Below are 22385 nucleotides of genomic sequence, written 5' to 3'. Positions count from 1 at the left end.
ATCTGTACAGATATGTAACTTTTACTACCACTGCTATAAACACTACTACTATAGATATCACATTGTATAATGATACACAAGACATGTATGTAAACACCACGTTAACAGAGGCACCAAGAAATATACAATGATATATTACAAATGGTCTATGATTAAAAAGTGCCATCCTTCTCGGTGCTTATCCCGCACCAAGGTTCAAAACATACAGTTAAAAGTCAGATATACAAAATAAAAGCATGCCCTCATTGGGCTTTCAAAATGTACAGGTAATATGAATACAATAGAATTTAAATGGATGATGAACTTCATTCAAGAGAAAAACAGAAGTTGTTATCTATTTCTACATGATACATTTTACTATGAAACTCCTAAATGTAGTGAGATTCAGCATATCACAAAGACCCTACTTAAGAACAAAATTTCAACATAGAACCTAAGGTTTAGTACTCTTTAAGAACCTATCTATAAAGTACTGACTTTCAAAAGCAGCAACAGGAATACAGAAGCGCTTTAACTGAACGGGATACACCGGGCTGAAAATATGAATATCTACATAAACAGAGTAAAATTCACAGAGAAAAATGCTGAAATTTTTTTCCAAATCTGATAACAATTAACAAAGTTATTGAATTTCAAAGTTCAGCAATATTTTGTGAAAACAGTTATAAGCATGTCATCATGAATATTCATTAGGTGGGCTGATGATGTCACAGCCCCACTTTCCCTTTTATCATGTTATTACATGAAATTGAAAAATTATCATCTTGTCATACATGTGTGAATGATATATCTCACTTATAATGAAATAAGTTACAGCAATAAATATCTAACACACTAAATCAGTCAATCAAATTTTCTTGGTTCTTGCTAGAAAAATAATTTAATAAACCTTTTGGTAACCAAATACAAAAGAACAAGTGAGGATATGACATCATCAGTTTGCTCATTGAATATTCATAAAGACATGCCTAGAACTGTTTCATTGGAATAATGTAAATCTTTAAAATGCCACAGCTTTGTTATTACTTGTCAAATTTTCAATATTTTGTTTGTTTGATTTTTCTACATCTGTTCAAATCATATAATTTTCAGCCTAGAGAATCCCTTTAATTTCAAGAGTAGAATACTTTCTTGATATAAAGCAAAAGATTGATCAACCTGATAGTCTGTATAGTGGTGGGAAAAGATTTGCAAAGTTTAACAGAATACTACTTGAAAGAACAACAAAAAACTCAAATATAATTTATCCTCAAAACATATTAACTCACATGGAAACATAATTTGCAAAATAAACTTTGCTTGCATATCGACATCAATATTGCCAAACTCAGGTATTTAAAAAATAAGACTTTGACATAACACAGATGATTCAGCGGAGAACAAAAGTTTGAGCGTAATATAAATAGAAACAAAAAAACTGTTATGATCCGCACAGAACATGCAGAATATATTACAAAACATATATATAATTTTCCCATGCACTCACTCACATACACACTCGTATACAGTCACTGTATATTACACAGTCATGACATGCATAACTGTTCTGTACAATAATATATCAACAATATTTGGAAATATCTGGTCGATGCCTGAGGTTTCTTCAAGAAACAAGAAATCTGTTTTGACATGTAAGTCTTTTTTTATGTCTCTGATCTATCGGTTTAACAAAATATCAAGTTGCTAAAAAAAATATTGGGCTATCACTCTACACCACCTTTATTTAAGTGGTATATAGTTCATAATATCGCACGGATGTGAGTGCATTAGATTAAACTAGCGCACATGATAGCTTCAGTAGCTGTCAGAAGCTACGACGTGCAGCAGAGTAGCTTTTGGACAACTCTGAAGCCCTTACGAGCGCTTATTTGAAGAGATGCACGAAAAAGAGACACAAATCATTCGATTTATGAAATAAGGCATAAGATCCTTATCGTTTGATAATAAAATCATGTGAAAATCTAAATGCAACATTAGTTTCGATTTACGACCTACTAGCGCAGAGGTACTGATCATTTCCCTTGAATACAGGCACAGGATAAACACATATTTGCGCTGCGTCATTCGGTACCTACTGCTTGATTAGCAATCACAATGAAACATATCTCTTTGCACTGAAACACATATCCCCATGCAATATGACTTTTCTCATGCACTCTTACTCGGTGCAACAGTCGAAATAATGCACGTCACATGACCGGCTCGCAGCCAATCATTTGATTAGGATCCATATTTCCATTTTCCAAAGTTTGTTCATGTATGAGGTGACTTCAAGACTTCCGACAGACAGATTGGATAGAGATTCATTTGACTTTGAATTAATAGAGAGCAACAGACATAAAGTCTTCCTCAGTGTAAAAAGCTCAACTTCCATTTTCTTATACCGAATGTGGATTTAAAATATATATCATGATTAATACAGTTCTTCCTTTCAAAGTCTACATTGACCAAATATTAAACATGAATGAGATGATGGATTTGATTGTTCAATCATATAGAATCTTACTAATAAATGAAGCATCATAATTTGTGACCATTAAAAATGTATGAACACTTAATCATTTACTAAAGTCAAAGTAAAATTTGAGAAGTGGACATTAATGATTCCTTTTCCAGCACAAAAGGTCTCAATGTCAATGAGAGAATATGAAGGAATATCATTAAAAGATAAAAATATAACAAGGGGGGGGGAGAGACAGAGAAAGAGAGTGCACCAATCCCCTTAACTGTCACGCATACTCATGTCCAATATTCTACACAAACCCCATACCCTCACTCTATCATGAGGCAAGACATCCCTATTTTACAATGGTATGAGCTGAAGTACTACATATAGACTACAGTATTTGGTCTGTACCATTTCATAAGAGGTGAAATAATGAATGAAGGAGTGTTGCCAAACAGAAAAGAGAGAACGATAAGACTCCCACGGTCCTTGTCGCTCTGTTTCCTCCATCGTCGCTTGATTCCCCCGTTTTTCGTTTACCTATGTAAAGAAAAAGAGACAAAAATATCACATCAGTACTGAAAATCTACATGTTTTGATCATGAGATTAGTTGCACTGATACATAATTCAATTAGAAAGCCCCAGACGATAAATTCATGTATTAGAAATAAAAACAAATGATGAAATCAGTGATATTCACGTTCACGTTTGATGGCGGAGCAGGGGGGGGTGATATGATGTTAAAATCTTTATCAGGGACCTTCAATGTCACATGATACAGAGAAAAATATTCAGAGTTTTACACTAGTATTTTTGTATTTTCGTAGCAGAGGCAGGTGAGGATCAGAAGCGTTGCTGTTTAGAAGGATTTTATTTTTGTGAGAAAATATTTTGGGAATGATTTCATGTCTGAACTATGTATTTTTGACATGATGACCTTCAAATCATATCAGTTAAACAGCGCTCTTTTATGAGCCCAGTTTGAAGTCCATCTGCCAAACAAACCTTTAGTCTCCCAAGATTGTATATCATTAACATAACAAAGAAAATGATAGAAAACACCGCACAATGAATGCCCCTTGTAACCTCCTTTGATGGGGGATGCATGAAAATGTATGATAACCCCTCAAAATCTGCCTCAAAATAATAATGATAATAATGGTCTTTATTGGTACATCAAAAAACATTCGTTGCAGCCAAAAGCTGAATTACAATATGCTAGTACAAGGTAAAAAATATGACATATAAATTGACAAAAAACGCAAATAGACAAAAAACGCAAATAAACAAGGTATATATTATATGGATAAATACAAATAAATAAATAAAACAGCCAGTCAATACACAATAAAGAGTGACCTCCATTCGACCTTGCAAAAGTAGCAAGAAACATAAATGAGTGGCGATATGGAATTATGTTGATAAAAAATTAACAAGTTCGTGTGGAACGGAAACAGTAAGATCAACAGGGAAAAAGAAATGTGTCGTAACAATTGGCATAGTCGTTGAATAGCATTGTGGATTATTGGGTTATAAAGAGAACGATAAATTGTGTAATTGAAAAAAAAGGCGGTTAACAAGGTTGAATGGAGCACTGAAACATATAATAAGATTGTTGGACATGCATCAAAGTTTTAACAAAAGTACAAGACCCGAACGAATAGATAACCAAAATAAGCATAGCCCTCAACATTTTACATTCTAGCCGATCCACTTCTATTCATTCAAATCAACCTACAGTCGGGGCAGACTTGGCTTACAAGAGAAAAGGGATAGGGAGAATGGGGAAACAGAAAATTGGAGGACAGAAGAAAAAAAGACATAGGAGAGAGGAAGAGAAAGCAAAGATAGATGCAATGCCAACAATATCAAATATTATATATTACGAGTACAACATGCTATTAAAAAAAGGAAAATGTTAAAAATGTAAGAGACAAAATTGCAACTCTTCTATCCTGTTATGCGTCACTGTCCACACAAAATGAGGACAAAAACAGAGAAAGGATTTCCATAATTTGCCAATCCTCATCCTCTTGCACCCACCTGTTGTAATTGATAATGGCGGGGAACTGCTCGCCCCATTGCCCCCGTCACTGTATCCCAGGACAGTGATCAAATAGGTCATATCGGAGGTCAAGTCTCTGATTTCAGCTGATGTGTCGTCGGTGCCTTGAACAACGAGGGTCTCAGCATCTTCGGCGAACGTGCCTTCTGTCCTGTAGCGAACCTGTGGATATGTACAAGATTGACAATGTCAAAGAAAGCCGATAGTTTCAATACACAAACGAATCCTCAACACATGTATCATATGTTGTGGTCAGGTCTTGTTCAGCTCAACACAGTGAAAAAGATGTGTGAATGTTGTATTACATACATGTATTATGTAATGTTTGTTTACACATCATTACTGATGTCTGTTTACACATCAGTAATAGAATATTACAATTACAATTATAACAATTACAATTATAACAAGTACTTCTGAAACAAATTTTGACTCAAAATTGAAGGGATACATTAAAAGCTGGATTCATGATGGTTATCATCAATGGGACCAATTAATGACAAAATTGTGTCTGATAATTTTTTTTGGCCAGATAGTTTCTTTATAAATGTATTCCCTCTTTGTATAAACCACTTCATAAACAAAGAATCCAGAGATACGCCAGAAATGACTCTTTGTATGGAAACGTCCAAAATGAATTGAGTAAATCTGTAAATTAAGAAATTACAAAGATAGGGAATTAATTCAGATCAAATATTAAAATTTGCATTTTGAAGAGTCAAATAATGAAAAAGAAAAAAATGCAACACAAATACAAACATACCAACAGTCGATACATGTTGGAAGAAGTTTAATGTTAGAATTATACTTCAATATCAAATTTATCAAATATTTTCCAGAACTATACATTTATAACAACAGACATTCAATATCTCTGTCATTCTTCACATTGAGTATATATATATATGTGTGTGTGTAAAACTTTACATGTACAACAGCTTTTTGGCAACTCTTTTATTTAAATATTGTAAAGAAATAGATGAAAAGAACAATGGTAGGCGTAGCTTAAACCAAGGTTCCCCAGAGCTATCTACCCTGGGAAAATTGGTGATGCCGAAAAAATGTCTCTGCCGGGAATCGAACCCGGGCCCCCAGCTTTGAACGCCGGTGCCTTAACCACTAGACCACAGAGACAGGTTAGTGGCTAGGGTTAGCCCGATCCGATTGACTGTCAGATAGATAGATTTTCAACACTATACCATTTATATTTTCCTTTGTCGGGTGAAGGTGAGTTATGAACAATGATAAGCCGCCATGCCTCAGCTGGATCAAAGCTATTGCATATATATATATATATATATTGTGTAAAGAAATGGATGAAGAGAACAATGGTAGGCGTAGCTTAAATCAAGGTTCCCCAGAGCTATCTACCCTTTGGAAAAATTGGTGATGCCGAAAAAATGTCTCTGCCGGGAATCAAACCCGGGCCCCCAGCTTTGAACGCCGGTGCCTTAACCACTAGACCACAGAGACGGTTAGTGGTTAGGGCGACTCTGATCCAATTGACCGTCAGATAGACAGATTTTCGACACCATACCAATTATAATTTCCTTTGTCGGGTGAAGGTGGGTTTGAACAATGATAAGCCGCCATGCCTCAGCTGGATCAAAGCTATTGCTTTGATACAGTACACGTATGAGAGAAGAAATACAAATGTGTAAAGCTTTACCTGTACAACAGCTTTTTGGCAACTCTTTTATTTAAATATTGTAAAGAAATGGATGAAGAGAACAATGGTAGATAGGGTAACAAAGGGTAGATAGCTCTGGGGAACCTTGATTTAAGCTACGCCTACCATTGTTCTCTTCATCCATTTCTTTACAATATATATATATATATATATATAAAACATGTGAGTGTTGACTTTAAATGCATCTAAAAAATCAAGCGCAAGTCCTAAATAGCCCCGTAAGATTGGCTCAAAACCAAGCTGTGTTTGATTGCTTCTATCTATGAAACAGGCCCCTTACCTTGTATCCTAAGAGTGGCTCCTCAGATGATGTCGTCGTAATACCATTCCAATTGATCTTAAGATCGACTCCTGTATCTGACAGTTCTCCTATAACACCAGTTGGTTGCATAGAGGGCGCTGTACAAGTATAGAAAGAAAAAAAAATCCTATATAATCCCTTTCAAACTTTGCTTTGTGGGAGTATGTAAACATGTTGAGTTTTCTCGTACATCATGGTTTCAGAATACATTTGTTTTGGAAATTTTGATCAGAAGAAATGAAAATCATTGCTAGTATCAGCCCAACATGCACCAAAGAAGGAAATGAAATCCGAAACTCATAATGTAGGAATACGTTGGACATAGCTCAATGTTTTTTTTTATTTCAAGTTTAATTGGAAAATGTATTGAAGTAGCTTTTTCCACAAGAAAGTGAGTTGAGTGAAATTGTGATTACAAGTGATGTTGCAAATATGAAGATGACAAAAAACTTGTGCACTAAAAAAAAGTTGTTCACTCTTCCTTCTTAACAGATTAACAATGAGATAAATGTTTCAATGGAAAAGGCAAAAAAAAAATTAAAAAAATTGAATATGCATGTGCACGTTGAACCAAACTAACCAAAACCTTTCTTCTAATCCTTACATATTTCAAAACCATATCACTACCACCATCTAGGTCTTTTTGGATTCTAGACATAGGTCATAACTGTCACAGAGAAAATTGCACTGCAGACCAATGGACACCAATACTTCTTGTATGGCACCAGAGAATAGATTTTAAAAATATGAACAAGATACATTGGCAATCTTGTCCTTGAAGACACATCCAGCCAACTCTGCTCAATCTTACCGCTCTTAAACGTTCTATCTGATGCCGTGTTACTATCAGGTCCGTTGCCACCTCCGCTGTAGGCTGCCACCATGACTGTGTAGCGGGTGTCAGGTTCAAGGTTGATGATCGTGTTTGAGGTACCAACGCCCTGACTGACCGCTGTGTTAGCATTGGCTTCATTGCTGTCATCGCTCCAGTACTTCAACTAAAGGGAGATACAGAGAGAGGAAGATAGGCGATCAGGGCCTCCGTCTTACAAAGACTAACGATTGATCTAATCAATCGCGAGTCTATGGAAATCGTACAGTGTCATAATTTTACCAAAGGAATTTGCAAATTTGTCCTTTGCAACAAAGGCAAACACACCAAAATGTCGACATATCAATGAATTTAAGAAATACATCATATCTAGAAATACTTTTGAACAAACATGAATTTTTAGATGTGCGTTGCTGGCCTTCCATAGTGAGTTTGATCATGCGCAAAATTGATGCCTGTTGCTATGGTTAAGTACGCTAATTTATTCATGAGTCCACTCTTCAATCAGTGCATTAATGAATAAAATAGCGTACTTAACCATGGCAGCAGGCGTCAATGTGGCGCACTGTGACAAAAGCGCGCATCAGCACTGGACATTTTTTAAATGTATGCGGTGAATGAGCGTGGGTTCAACCGAGGGTTTAAAAAAAACACCTTTGTGAATGCGGGCCATGCTGTATACAAAATGAGGACTTTTCTGGCCTCCCATTTCTTTAGCAATGAGTTAGACTACATAATACAGACCACTATCTCTACAGACTGTATGCATTGATGTCATCATCCAGCCATCTTAGAGGTCGAAGCCATTGCCTGGCATTTGATGATCTGCAGCTGACATATCTCAATTATGCATATTTTTATATCCTCTGAGGGAGGGCGCTATAATATTATGACATCATATGCATAAAATTTAATCAGCCATCCACTGAGAACAGGAAGCAACTCTGATTTTGCTTTCAAAGTTGATTTTTTTTCCTGATTTTGGATGTCTGTATGCTCTACATGATACTTAAAGAATTGGATTCACATAGCCCTCAACTTCTGAAAAGCAAGTAACTCTATATATTTCCAAATACAACCATGACGCATTTCTCTCATTCACTAAGAAACTCCGTCCAGAGAGTTGCTTCAGTTTGTCGGTGGAAGGCAGTATTGAGTAGAAATCATTTACCTTATAGCCCATGAGTTCTCCCTGGAATGTACTTTCATCAATGGCGTCCCATGAAACAAGAATGGAGGATCCGGAAGCCTTCTCTGCCGTCACTCCAGTGGGTGCCGTCTTGGGTGCTGTAAGCCAAAATGAGGTCAACAAGAGAATTGTAAAACATTTAAAGGAGGAGTGCACCCTGACAAAAAGTGTATTGTAAAAAATAGCAGAAAAAATTATACAAAATATGGCCAAAGGTTTTTGTGCAATAGTTGAACAGAGCCTCAACTAACTCGAGTTCAGATAATGTTTAATGAACTAATGTTCATGTACGTATTGTTGTTGTTGTTTTAGCTTATACGGTACGGTGCGTATCATTCAGTAGTGAATATATGCGCCAAATGTAATATACAGTTGTGCTCCAAGGTGAGCGAACCCCATCACAAAATGCACTCCCTCATGCCATGTGTTGAATGTAGACAGTAACACTACAATGTTTGCCCAGAGAAACAAGCTTTATTGAATGCAATATCTTATCATCTGACTTCACAATTAAATATCTAAAACATGGCAGAACTTGGAACACTCTAAGTATGTTAATTTTCTGGTTAAAGCGGATGCCTCCGCTTTAACATGCCACATATGTGGGACCGTGCAATTCAAAAGATTCCAGGTCATTTTTCGCGCGCTGGACATAGTTCAGTGCGCACCGTATCTGCACAATCTCAAACATTATAAGGGCCTCGCCTCGGAATAGAATATTTCTAGATAGATGGCGCTATATAAATGCCTATTATTATTATTATCATCCGGATCATCATCGCCCGAAGAAGCCAATCGATAATTGGCAAAAAGTCCCAACAGTGAGTTGATTTTTTCATTTTAAAATTTAAATTTGTATATTGATCACGACTGGATGAATGAGAAGAATTTACATCAGTTTATTTTCTGATTGGGTTTTTGAGCACCACTGTATGCATACCCACCTTCTTGATAAGAATAGACGAATGCCCAATCACTGTAGGGTCCGTCTCCAATATCATTTTTGGCCATCACTCTCACTTTGTACAGCGTATAGAGTTCAATGCCTACTGTCGCTACGTAGACGGTAGTATCCATTCCGTCAACATCACCCGTCAAGGACACCTGACTATCGACCTTCTGCCAGTTCACCCTGTAAGACACCGTGTCAGAGTTCCAATCGGCCGTGGGGAACAGCTGGAAGTGAATCAAAGATTTGTTTTATTGAACAGATCAAGAAGAAACTCATGTATGATAATGAAAAAATAATGATAATAATACAATAATCCACCTTGTTAGGTGCTCCTATATTATCTCAGATAAGTTAAGCTACTGATTCCAGAGCTCACAGCTACTTCAAGGGAATTACTGCCTGCCAGTTCCCATTTACCTCATCTGAGTTGATGGCAGCACAGTGTGGATTAATTCCTTGCTGAAGGAAACTACCCCATGGCTGGGATTTGAACCCATGACCCTCGGATTCAAAGGCGAGTGTCAGTACCATCAGCCCAAAACACCCACAATAGTTGTAATTTTATCTGTGTTACTAACAACTTATTTTTCATATTTTATGTTTTTGCCATAAAATATTTTTTCACTTTGTCTTTTGGAAAGATGGCTTGAATATCTAGCAGAAGTGTCCTACCACTTTGCTGAGTAGTTTTTGTGCTTTTAATTGATATTGAATTTTGAATTAACTCAGACTAATTTAAGTTATAAATATACTTTGCTTGGATAATTCTAATGAAGACATACATTACGCATGATTGTACTCCACTAGAAATAGTAATTTTGTATCACTCTGTATATGTGCACATCGATATGTTAACCCGATGTGAAACGAGTTTCCTGATTGGATGATAGATATATTCGATACAATTCAATTCAATATTCTGCAGAATCCTTTCTGCCATTCTATGACATTTGCTCTGGCGACGATTGCTCGGATGGAAAATCTGCATGTTAAGCCAAACACAAAATGCAACCTCAAAACTAAATAAACTCTAACCCTCTGCCTTCTGAGATATTAAGACTGGAGCAAATGTCGGAGGAGCAAAGGTCGTGTCACCATGAGAGCAGCCAATATATACTTACATCCCATGTGACTCTTAGATCTCCTTGATTGCCGCCTCCTCCTCCAATGTTCATTGGTGATTTAGTAGGGGCTGAAAGAAAAAAAATTACAAGAGGGAAATTCCATAAAATATGTACGTCCGACCCCCTATATTGGGACTTTCATGAAATTCTCTGTCTCTGATTTCTTGTTCTTTTGATAGTCTGTAAAGCCCCTTTTACACCTTCACGGATGCAACACGGATCATCACGGATCTCAGTCCATGATGATCCGGGGTGCCAAATTTGTATTTTCCTAGCATTCCTGGAGTGAGTACGGAGTTAACTGGTTATTAACACGGATATGTACGGAAAAGTACAGAGTCTACAAGGATAGGCAAGGTAGCAATAGGGATCCTGTTTGATATGCTCCCGGAGCCAACACGGAATACCCGGATGATCACGGATGTTACTGGGTCTTTACACGGACCTTACCACTTCTTGTCGCCGGCATCTTGCTAGAATGAAGTTTCGTCCCTTTTTGCAGCATCTGGAGCATGCTCGTGCTTGGTTATGAATACGGACTATTGTTCATGTACGCAAACAATACAAACATTTGACCCCAGATAAAGCCGGTATCAACAAGGATCACCCGGTTCTTACAAGGAGCCTCCCGGATGCATTCGGTAGCTACACGGATGTACAAGGAAGCTACAAGGATGAACACGGATGATTATCAGTCCTTGTTCTCCGGATGAAAAATTGCACATGTTCAATTTTTCTCCCGGACATGCCGGTACATCAAGGATGGCGCCGGATGAGTAGCCGGAGTGTACATGGTAGTCCCGGACTGTACACGGATGACCCCGGATTGACAATCCGAGATAATCCGTGTTGCTTCCGTGAAGGTGTAAGAGGGGCTTAATGCTCTCAAATGACCATGACTTGGTCATTCTATGAAGTGAAGTAAAACTTGAGAAAAATGGGGCCTGACATACAAAATGGTCAAATATTTAATGGAATTGCCCAAAACTAACTATACAGACTACAATATTCAACAGTAATATCAGCATTCCCAGCATTGCAAGAAAACAAAATTACTGGATTTTCCCCAGATGAAGTCAGTCTAAAAAAACTTCAGGATAATTAATTCAACTCTTTTCCACCTTAACATGTTTTCTTTGTTGTTGCAGTGATATTTGCAGTAAAAACATGGTTGTGTTTTTCGATTTCTTTGGCCAATCAAAATTGACCAAATTTTCCCAGATTTTAGACATTTTTGGAATAAAATTCCCTGACTGGTAAATGATAAAATAAGTTTCCCTGATTGGCTGGGAACCCTGAATATAGATACATATTAATATGAATAGATGATATATATAGTGACAATATGTTATAAATTAGTTTATAAAATAAAAGAAAATAAATGATTATTTATAAACCTTATCATCATCATACATTTGATTCATAACTTATTTGCTGTCCCTAACATTAAAATGGGTTGTACTAGAAACTAAAAAGAAAAATTATATTTAACAAATCAATGAGCTCATACGATGGATATGAAACTAGCTTTATATGGGTGTCCCGTAAGAGTTGCCTCAGATCAATTTCTACTGTAGATTAATCTCTCCTATCTCATAAGTACACATTCCAAATCAATCTCAAAATGGTGACCGATTTGAAAGAATTGCAATGACCTCGTTTTAGGACAAACTGGACATTGTAACATAATCCTGTAATCCAATTCATACGGGGAAGCTAAAAATTGATGCAGAGATTTGAAATTATAAAAAAATCTGATCCTTGGTAACATCTTTTGGATGGTGATGTTAAATATCCCATACTTTAATAAACACATCTGATTGATATACGTGTATGTCTGGAAAAACTCAATCGATCACAAACACATAAGATACAAAGAGACTCTTTGTAAGACGGGCCCAAGAATAGCTTTATGAAACATTGCCTGGTATGTTTTATGTTACGAGGTGACTTTTTTTTTACCTGCTTTTCCAGTCCTTTCAGTGGCTTGAACAGGTTGACTGGGTTCACCATCCCCGATCCGATTGATAGCTATGACACGGAAGGAGTACAAACTGTAGGCTTCCAAGTCAGTCAGACGAACTGAGGTCGAGCCTGCGCTTTCACCTAAATACAAATCAATAAAAGGTATCATTATTTTATTATACTGAATTAGTCAGACAAACTGAGGTAGAGCGTTCACCTTCACCTATATACAAATAATTAAAGGTATCATTATTTTATTATAGAATAACTCAGAGTTATTAACATATTTGGTATATTTGGTAATTGGTATGCAAGAAGTGTGGTTGAATTGTGGAATTATGACTCAGTTATGTCGCAATCCAAACACTGCCGTTTTTTTTTTAGATAATGGTGGTAATCTAACATCATTGATCAGGTTAGATTGATTTTTATTGAAGTTTTCATGGATATCCTGTTTCATGAATATCCTGTATATATTTTTTTTATTGTGAAATTGAAACTATCTTTCCATATCTTGTGATTCTGAGAACTAGTGATTTATTCATATATTGCTTAAACTTTTAGTTTTAGATTCCCATAATTAATTTACCGTCAGACAATTGTGGCCTTAGAAACATCAGTATTGAGTACCATAGAAACGTCACAATAATTACTATATATAATTTTTGGATGAAATGAATTCTAGATCCTGTTTGCTTGCATATTGCTATCTCACTTAAGCAATGCTATCTTATATTACTATACACTGAGCAAAATCCAAAAAAGAAATGATTTTACATTACGAATGTATGGAGAAATCCAAGCAGTGAAAAGAAACCTTTCTTTTACGAAGAAAGTAGCATAAATAGACAATAAAATGAAACAACTGATATCACTTGAACTTGTATGAGGAGAAAGAAAATACAATTTTGCAAGTACAGGGTGTTCTTTTGGTAAAAAAAATTGATATTATTGTGTTTCCAAGAATGTCTACACGTGTAGATTAAAAAAATCCTTAAATTGGCAAAGTATTAACCTGAAAAATGTAATTCCTAAGTTATAGTAGATTATGATTCTGATATGGTATGACAAAAACCTCAGCAACATTTTTCACAGTCTTCAGACATGCTTAAACAGATGATCCTAAATTTGCTAATGAACTACCAATACTTCATGTCAAAAAAAATTGTCTAAAAAGATTGTCCAAAGTTGCAGAGAGAGAAGCTAATGGCCTATTGATAATCTTATAATGATATCATTATGATGTCATGACTTATGCTATGTGATGTCATAATGACTTCACCATAACATCAAGAGTCAGGCTATACTTTCTCTTGTCCTGTCACTTTGTGACAAAAAAAGTCTCTTGCCTCTGCCGCAGTTTTTGATTCCTCATCTCATCAAGTTTCTAAATAAAAAAACGTACATCAGTTTTGTTGCGGAGATTAGTCAAATCAAGTTTAAATGGGACTTTAAGATTTAATAAAAGGAAACCATTGCACAAATGAATCTGTGCCCCCCCCCAAAATTGAATGAACTCGATAAAAAAGGAGAATAGAAATAGATAGAGAGTATTAGCTGTTGAAACTTTTCAAAGGAAAACTGTCCTCTACTGGTTCCTCATTAGGCTCTTGTGCTGAAGCATTAGTCTTGATATGAAGACCTATTACAAATCGTGCTATAAATGTTCATATAATCTTTGACATTTAGCCGAAACAACTCTTTAAAAGAAACATGAATATAATTTGAAGAAATCCCTTTACTCCTTGGTAACTTTAATTATTGCATTAACTTTGAAGACTGGCAGGATAGATTTCTTTTTATTATAGTGGGTATATGTTAGAAGACCACATAATCAAAATATTGCATTCTGGGTAAGGAGGGAAGAATTATGGGATATTTTGGTTTGTTCAGGTCTGGAGAAGATGCTATTAAACAGGGCTGTGGCGTATTGCTTGAAATGGGTGATTAGAAATTCTGATAAAAAATGGACAATTAAGTAGAATTAAACAGAATTAGGGCTATAGTGATACCCTTTTAATATAAAGAAAATTAAACAAAAATTATCTAACTAGAGGGAGAATCTCAGGAATAAGCAGCAATAATATGAGTGAGAAATAATCACAACTTGACAAAATGCATTAAACTGAAATCAGAAAGAACAGAGCAGAACGTCAAACAATCTCTTAAAATAAAAACAACTACTACCTTCATCAATGCTAATGTTAATGCCATAAAACAGAAAATTGGCAGAATTTCATAGAAAAAAATTAAGTATAGCATTGCAGTATTCCAGGTTTTACTTTTCTGTATAAATCAAATAGAGAAGTCAGAGGCCTTAAATGTGACTTTGTGCCTTAAGATTTTGAATTGGCTTGCACAGTTTGGAAACTTAAAGCCACCGCACACCTTACGACCCGACTGGTTGCCGACTGGCTTGCGACTGAGTGAGGGGAGATGAGTCGCAAGGCAGTTATAAGCCTCGACACCGCACACCTTGCGATCCGATCTGCGACTCACGCACGCGCTTTTTGGCATAGCATCTGAGAAATTGCGCTCACTGCTGCGTATGCGCGTTGTTTATCATAATACGCGTTATGCAACTATGCTGTCTGATTGGCTTGAGCTTGCGATCCAGTCATAAGGATTCGACATGTCAAATCCTTCCGATTTTCCTTGCGACTGGTCTCTGACCGGTCTGCAACGCTCAAGCTGACAAGAGCTGTGACGTCACATCTCCCCTAACCCAGTCGCAAGCCAGTCGGCGACCGGTCGGGTCGTAAGGTGTGCAGTGGCCTTGATATGTATTTGTTTGCAAAAAGAAGCTCATGACTTTCATGCATATATGGGCATGTAGTATATTGCAAAACTACAACTGTTAGATTTATATAAGAATCATTTAATACCTTTTAATGCCTTCATTATACCAGAGCATAGGAATTTGAAATATATTTCTTAAAATCCAAATTATACTCAACCAAAAGGGGAAAGAACATCAAGGAAAAAAAACAGAAGCAAACTACAAAAGAATTCCAGGCTCTAGATGTAAAAGGGATGGTTTCTTGAATAAAAGGAAAAGCAAAATCATGGAAGCTACAAAGTGCACCAAATAACAAGATGATTCAAGCTCAAAAGACAAGGAAATGATTCAACATAAGACAAAAAAAGTAAGATACTGAATCTTGTAAAGTCAACTTTGTTGGTTGGGATGATAATGATGATAATAATAATTAATAATAACAATAATTAAAAAAATAAATAATAATAATTTAATAATAATAATAATAATAATGATAATAATAGCCAATTTTTATATAGTGCTTTTCCCAGGATAAAGTGACAAGGTCTTGCCAATTTGACTTTTTTTAGACAAGACAAAAAAGAAGAGATCTTGGATATGATCAGAATGAAAAGACAAGTAAACCTTCATCTATTCTTCTTCTCATAAAAACCAACTTAATGAAACAGTGACCCCGTTCTCATTTCAGCCCTAAAACTAGCGAGGTGGAAACTAGTTTGGTGGAAATTAGTTTATCATGAAATGGGAACACTTTAAGAGTCTTGGCAGTGATTTCCTAACCAGATTGGAAAACCACCTTGTGATGTAATTTCAAGACCGCTTTAGTTAGGCATAGTGGAGGACATATCCGTTCTTCATGAAGCTATATTGTGGAAGTGATCTTCGCACATAATGGACGCACACTACTCAACACACTGTGTGCAGAATGCCTATGCTGCGGTTTCAAATTTCATGTGAAATATGTGACCCCACGGAGAGCGCTGCTATAGCAACAAGATTGCATTCCGTGAAGTGGTTCTCAAAATTACTTCCAGACGATCAGACAGGAACGCTAGTAAAGCGCTCTTCCAAACCTGGTTTCCTGAACCAGTTTAAGGGTAACTAATTTTAGAAAAGTAAATGAGAACTGGGTCAGTGTCTTGAAATCTTGACCAAAGTTGACTTGACAAGACTTGGTATATTGTTTTTTTAGTCTTCTCCTTGTCTTTTTGTGATAAATTATCTTGTCATCTCTGCGCACTTTCAAGAATTCGTTAAAAAAGAAATAGACTTCACAAACTGAGAGATAAATATTCTCACCAAAGTCTGAGGAGACTGAAACGCCTGTACAAAGCAAACGTGTTAGGGATTAGATACAAAGAATAATGTATCAATATAATACATAGTCACAACAGCGATCTTCTAGCTCTAAACCCCCCTTGTGGTTAACATCTTATGCAGAAAGTTAATTGAGAGTGGTTAGTGATTTGAGATAATACAAATAGTATGATTGCAGAACTCATATGCCCGTATTCTAATAGCAGGTTTAACTTAAACCCAGGTTTAAAGTTGTGGTTTAAGTATGGATAGCCAATTGTTACATAAATCACTAGCAGAAGATATATCATACTTCAGTTCATTTGGCTCTCAAATCATTCATAATTGTCTAGGACATATAAATAGATGATTGTCTTCACCATAGATGAATCAGGAAAGAGCACAGTAAAAATAAGAAACATACAACTTAATAAAACTTTTGATACTCTTGGCTTCCCATACTTAAACCACCACTTTAAACCTGGGTTTAAGTTAAACCTGCCATCAGAATACGGGCCACACAGGTTATAGGCAGTAAAAATAATAGATATGTTTCAGTGCTCAAATCCTGTCTATCATGATTTTGAAAAATATTAAAATATGAGAGAAAAATTATTTTAGAATAAATGGATTAAGTCAAACAAGAAACAAGTAAAATGAGCTATAGAACTAAGCACTTTATTCTGCATACATAAGGCTTACTAATCTAAGTTAAAAATTAGCTTTAAGCATGGTGAAAAGTATTGTTTGTTTGAGGAATATGAAGAAAGAGAGATATTTCATTTTTTTGCTACTTGTAATAAGCAGTGAGTTATGAATGAAATAGGCCAGTTAATATAGCATTAATAATGCAGTCAACCATCAAGATGTGGATCAATTCCTTCCTAAAGCAGGTAACAAATTTCATTGCTATTAGAGATGCCAACATCTAAGCATTACCTCTATGTGCCTAGCAATCCTTGTAAAAAGCCTACGGGAAGTACACATTCAGTAGTCAATAATTAACAGTATTGTAGCATTTCGAGTGCTATAAATCTATTTTGGGCGAGAAAACACTATCTAAAGGCTTGGTCCCACTGCACTGACGGATGCAGAGAGGATGTGAGACGGAAAATAATCTTGCCATCCATTGGAAAACGTTATGTATCTGTTGTGAACTCTTTGCATACGTGTTTCATACACTCTACATCCATCGAGCATCCGTCCACTGTGATTTCATTGTTCGCCCAATTTTGTCTGGAGCGGATGAAAATGGATAGAGCATCCCCAAAATTTTGATTGCCCGCTGTATCCATTATGAATACGTTTTGTGTCCGTCAGCCAGTGGGACCAGGCCTTAAACCTTTGAATATTGGCATGTGGAGTGAACAACTTTTGGAAAATCAAAGTGGCGCAAAAGGCAGCAGTTGGCACCTCTTCACTATGCAATGAAATGGGTTAGTATTATAAATCAAGTCGCTATAAGGAAGCTCAATAACCGTTACACTGACCTGTACGTATTTCAACCCATTCGTCGCTATGGTCTGTCTGTCCTTCAATGGTGTAGGACGTGATAGGGCTATTGTTGTCCGTGCCCGGCACCCAGCGTAGGTTGGCGGCCATGTTGTCGATCTCCACGGAGAGTCCAGACGGGGGTCCAGGTGGTCCTATATAAATAACACACAAAACAGTTACAATGATAATTGCAAAAAAGACTTGAGAGTAAAGTAATAAAAAGATCACTGCTGACAACAACAATAATAATAACAAAAATTGTGATGATAATGATGCAGCTAATGCTATTTCAACTACTACTACTCATTTTGTGGAAAGGGACCAACTGTACGTTGTCAAGTCAGGTTTCATTGAACCTTTGCACATTCGAAAAAAAAAATTGAAATAAAACTTAAATATCTCCTATCAATGAATTAAACACATTTTATACTTGATATTTTCAGACGGACCTTAATTCTTTGAAGTCTGCTCTTTCAATGAAATATGAATGCTGGTTAATATTTACATGGGTATTCATCCAAGGATACCAACATATTACTATTTTCTCTGGTATAATGGAGAAGGAAAGAACTGAAGAGAGTAGACATTATTTCCCAGAAGGTCAATGTACAAATTTATCGTATCAAAGGTCACAAGAAATAACTTGTATTCCGTAGCGATCTGTTGATTCAGCATTCTTCAGTGCAATCACTAATAATAATAATCCGCTTTTATATAGCGCTTAATCCATCGGAACGACGTTTCTAAGCGCTTTACAGATATATTATTACCCCGGTCATCGGATTCAATCAGTCATTCCCGCACACAATGTGTGCACATCCTCCACTCCCTGGGGAGTATTCCAGTCAGTCGCCTGTGAGGCGCACACAATACTGGACAAGCTACAATGACTTTCACATCCTACCGGGTACCCATTTAGCACCTGAGTCGAGAGTGGCAAAGTGTGGATTAACGCCTTGCCAATGGACGCCAGACCGCGGTGGGATTCGAACACACGACCCTCTGTTTACAAGGCGAGAGTCAGAACCACTACACCACGGCTCCTCCACAGGATCTGAATGGAGAGAGGCATGTCAATCTTACAAACTATTGTTTTACTGAACTACGATGATTAGACGGCTTCTATCTGGGGTTTATACTAACCTGCAATGTTTAACATAATACTGGAACGATCTGAATCAGCAACGGTCAGAGCTACGCACGTGTATTCCCCGCCATCTCGTAGTTCAGCTGAGACGATCTCAAGGTTGCCATTGTCCCTCCCAGTCTGCGCAAAGATAAGGAGAAAAAAAAGAAAGCAAAGACATTATGATACACAACAAGACTGGTTTGATAAACTTAATTAACTTTGTTTACAATATGAATGCGGTCTCTCCTTCAATGTCATTGATTTGCAAAATAGTGACATTATTGTGCAGTGTCATTGCTTTATTATGGCTGTATCCATTAACAACGATCACTACGACCACCATTAATTATCATCATTACCATCACCACTTCATCATAATACATGTAATTACCATCATTATCAACATCATCATCATCATCATCATCATCATCATCATCGTCATCATTATCATCACCATCATCATCATCATCATCGTCATCATAGTCGTCATCATTATCATCACCACCATCAATATCAATATCCTTATCATTGTCATCATCATCATCATCATCATCAATCATCATCACCATTACCATTTATCATCTTGTCATTGTCATTATTATCATCGCCATTTATATCACTATCCTCCTCCTCTTCCTCCTCCTCCTCATCATCATCATCATCATCACCATCATCACTACCATCACCATCAATATCATCATCGCCATCAATATCATTATCATCACTACCATCGCCATGAATATCATCATCATCATCATCACTATCATCACCATCAATTAGTATCATTATCATCATCATCATCATATTCATCATCGTCAGCACCATCATCATATTCATCATCATCATCATCATCATCATCATCGTATTCATCATCATCATAACCATTTTGTTGACACTGATATTTCATCCATTCTTACCATTCTGTATCTCTCTATATCGCTGTGGTCAATTTCTACTCCATTATGTTCCCAGAGGTAGGTGAGTTCCAAGTATGGATCATGAACTGCTTTACAAAACAGAGTGGCAGACTCACCGACCTCCACCAAAGTATTAGCTGGACTCACTGTGATCACCGTTTTATCTATTCAACAAATTGATATCAATCACATTAGATAGGATCAAACTCAAGTGGCAAATATTTGATTGGTTTTATTTTCAATTGGCCCCAATGCCAATTCGTCCAATTACCAACTTGTCTACTATCATTTGGTCTACCATCAGTTCGTCCACTATCCACATGGTCTAATTGCATTTCGTCCTCTCACAATTTTATTTCATAACCAGTTGGTCCATTGGCCATTAATATCTTATTTTCTTATTTAGGAGATAACCGGATACATCTACTCAATCTATGCTTGTTTATGTTAATCAACTCGCACATCAAAACAATAAAACCCAGAATTCCTGGTATACCATTTACCATTTCGTCAAATTGGACACAGTATTAAGTGGGCAAAAGGAATGAAAATAAAATGGATATTAGACCAACTCGTTACGAGACGAAATGGTCATAGACAAAGTGAGGATTGGACCAAATGGTTGTTAGACGAAATGTTGATGGACGTAATGGCATTAGACTAAATGAAGGTAGACCATGTGATGAGTGGATGAGTTGGCAATTTACCATTTGATTTGGGATTTTAATTTTGTATACATTAATATAACAGTTTGAGGACAGAAAACATGCACTTTTCAATGAAAAACAGTATTCCAATAGAACCAGCAGTATGCAATCAGGAAAAGCAGTGTCAATTAGCATATCTGAATAATTCATGAAATACTAGTACAGACCGATTTGTAATCTAGTGACTGTTGCCAACTCATTAGACTAGTACACATATTATTCAAATCCTGCAATGACACAGGTAAAAATGCAATGAAAGAAGAAAAAAAGAAATGACATTCATTAAATCCATGGATAGAATAACTTCCTTATAAATTGAAAAAACAAGTAGGATCATATAGAACATTCCACAAAAAAGTAAACCAAGAGAGTTGCACCAGGTGGGTGTTTCATAAAGCTGTTCGTAATTTAAGAGCGACTTTAAGAACGACTGGTGAACCTTGCTTATGCGCTAAATAATCACCATTGATCATTTAATGGTGAATATCACTTACCACAAGTATTACCAGTCATTCTTAAAGTCACTCTTAACTTACAAACAGATTTATGAAATGGCCCCCTGATCAAGTTTTCCACATATTGGGATTTCCTAAAGCTTTCACAAAAAACAGACAAAGAATGTAAACTGACCTTTTATTGAAATACTGCCCTCACCACTGACAGTTCCGTTTGAATTTGTGGCAGTGCACTGGTAAGTTCCACCATCAGCATTGTTGACATCTACGATGACGAGGTTGGGGGGGTCAGCGGTCAAGTTGTAGTGTGCGCTGTTCGTAATGGCTTGACCATTGCGTTGCCATGTGACCGTTGGGGCGGGAGCCGCATCCACGTTGCATACTATGGTGACTGTAGCAGAGAGAGGGGCAGGCTTGTCGTGTACCATCGGGCTAAGGAACTTGGGTGGGAAGGCTGATTAGGAGTCGAAGAAACAAAAAAAAAAAGAGAATATCAGCTAGAACAAAGATTATTAAAAAGTCCTCGATGTACTAGGTTCATACAAATTAATTCATGAACAAGGCAAACGCCAAGCGTTGTCTTGCCTGCATGTTGCAGGTATGAAGAGAATGTATGTCAAAACTATGCTATATGACTTCCGAGGCTGTCAGCAGTTTAGGGGGTGAATTGTGGTTCTGACAGTTTACATATGCAATAATGCTATAGGCCTACTTTATCCCTAGGAAATGAGATAACACTAAGAATGCTGTTAATACTATGAAGCTATAATGATTTCCATGGAAGTAAGGAAATGAATGTTAGTGAAAAAGAATGTAATTCATAATAATGTGAGTAAAATAGTAAAATTGAATTAATTATTAAGGTGTTATGGCAAACTTATTGTCATGGAAAGTTCATTGACCTTTGACCTTAATCAAATTCAACTCACATTCGAACTTGACCTGCACCTTCAAAAGATGGACCTCTTGTATGAATTTGGCAATCCTACCTCGAAGCTGTAGAAAGTTATTGGGTGTACAACACAGCACAGTGCCAGTCATGG

The 22385-nt window shown here is 36.5% G+C and overlaps 1 protein-coding gene across 2 annotated transcripts in view; it reads right to left on the bottom strand.

Annotated features, from left to right (window-relative positions):
* Positions 1–1071: 1071 nt before the first annotated feature.
* LOC121411840 (contactin-2-like) overlaps positions 1072–22385 on the bottom strand; it is a 62204-nt gene continuing 40890 nt past the window's right edge. For both annotated transcript variants that reach the window (XM_041604710.1, XM_041604712.1), the window contains 12 exons: positions 21518–21796; positions 20181–20344; positions 19278–19401; positions 18131–18286; positions 12563–12706; positions 10598–10668; positions 9469–9700; positions 8507–8622; positions 7315–7501; positions 6483–6601; positions 4491–4674; positions 1072–2986 (listed from right to left, as the gene is read on the bottom strand). In XM_041604710.1, coding sequence (XP_041460644.1) covers positions 2862–2986; positions 4491–4674; positions 6483–6601; positions 7315–7501; positions 8507–8622; positions 9469–9700; positions 10598–10668; positions 12563–12706; positions 18131–18286; positions 19278–19401; positions 20181–20344; positions 21518–21796 — 1901 coding nt within the window. In that variant the 3' untranslated portion in view covers positions 1072–2861. The remainder of the gene's footprint in view (positions 2987–4490; positions 4675–6482; positions 6602–7314; positions 7502–8506; positions 8623–9468; positions 9701–10597; positions 10669–12562; positions 12707–18130; positions 18287–19277; positions 19402–20180; positions 20345–21517; positions 21797–22385) is intronic.

This window comes from Lytechinus variegatus, chromosome 3 (assembly GCF_018143015.1).
Source record: "Lytechinus variegatus isolate NC3 chromosome 3, Lvar_3.0, whole genome shotgun sequence".
NCBI lineage: Eukaryota > Metazoa > Echinodermata > Echinoidea > Temnopleuroida > Toxopneustidae > Lytechinus > Lytechinus variegatus.
The sequence above is the reverse complement of the archived record's forward strand: the minus strand, read 5'-3'. Positions and strand labels throughout refer to the sequence as shown.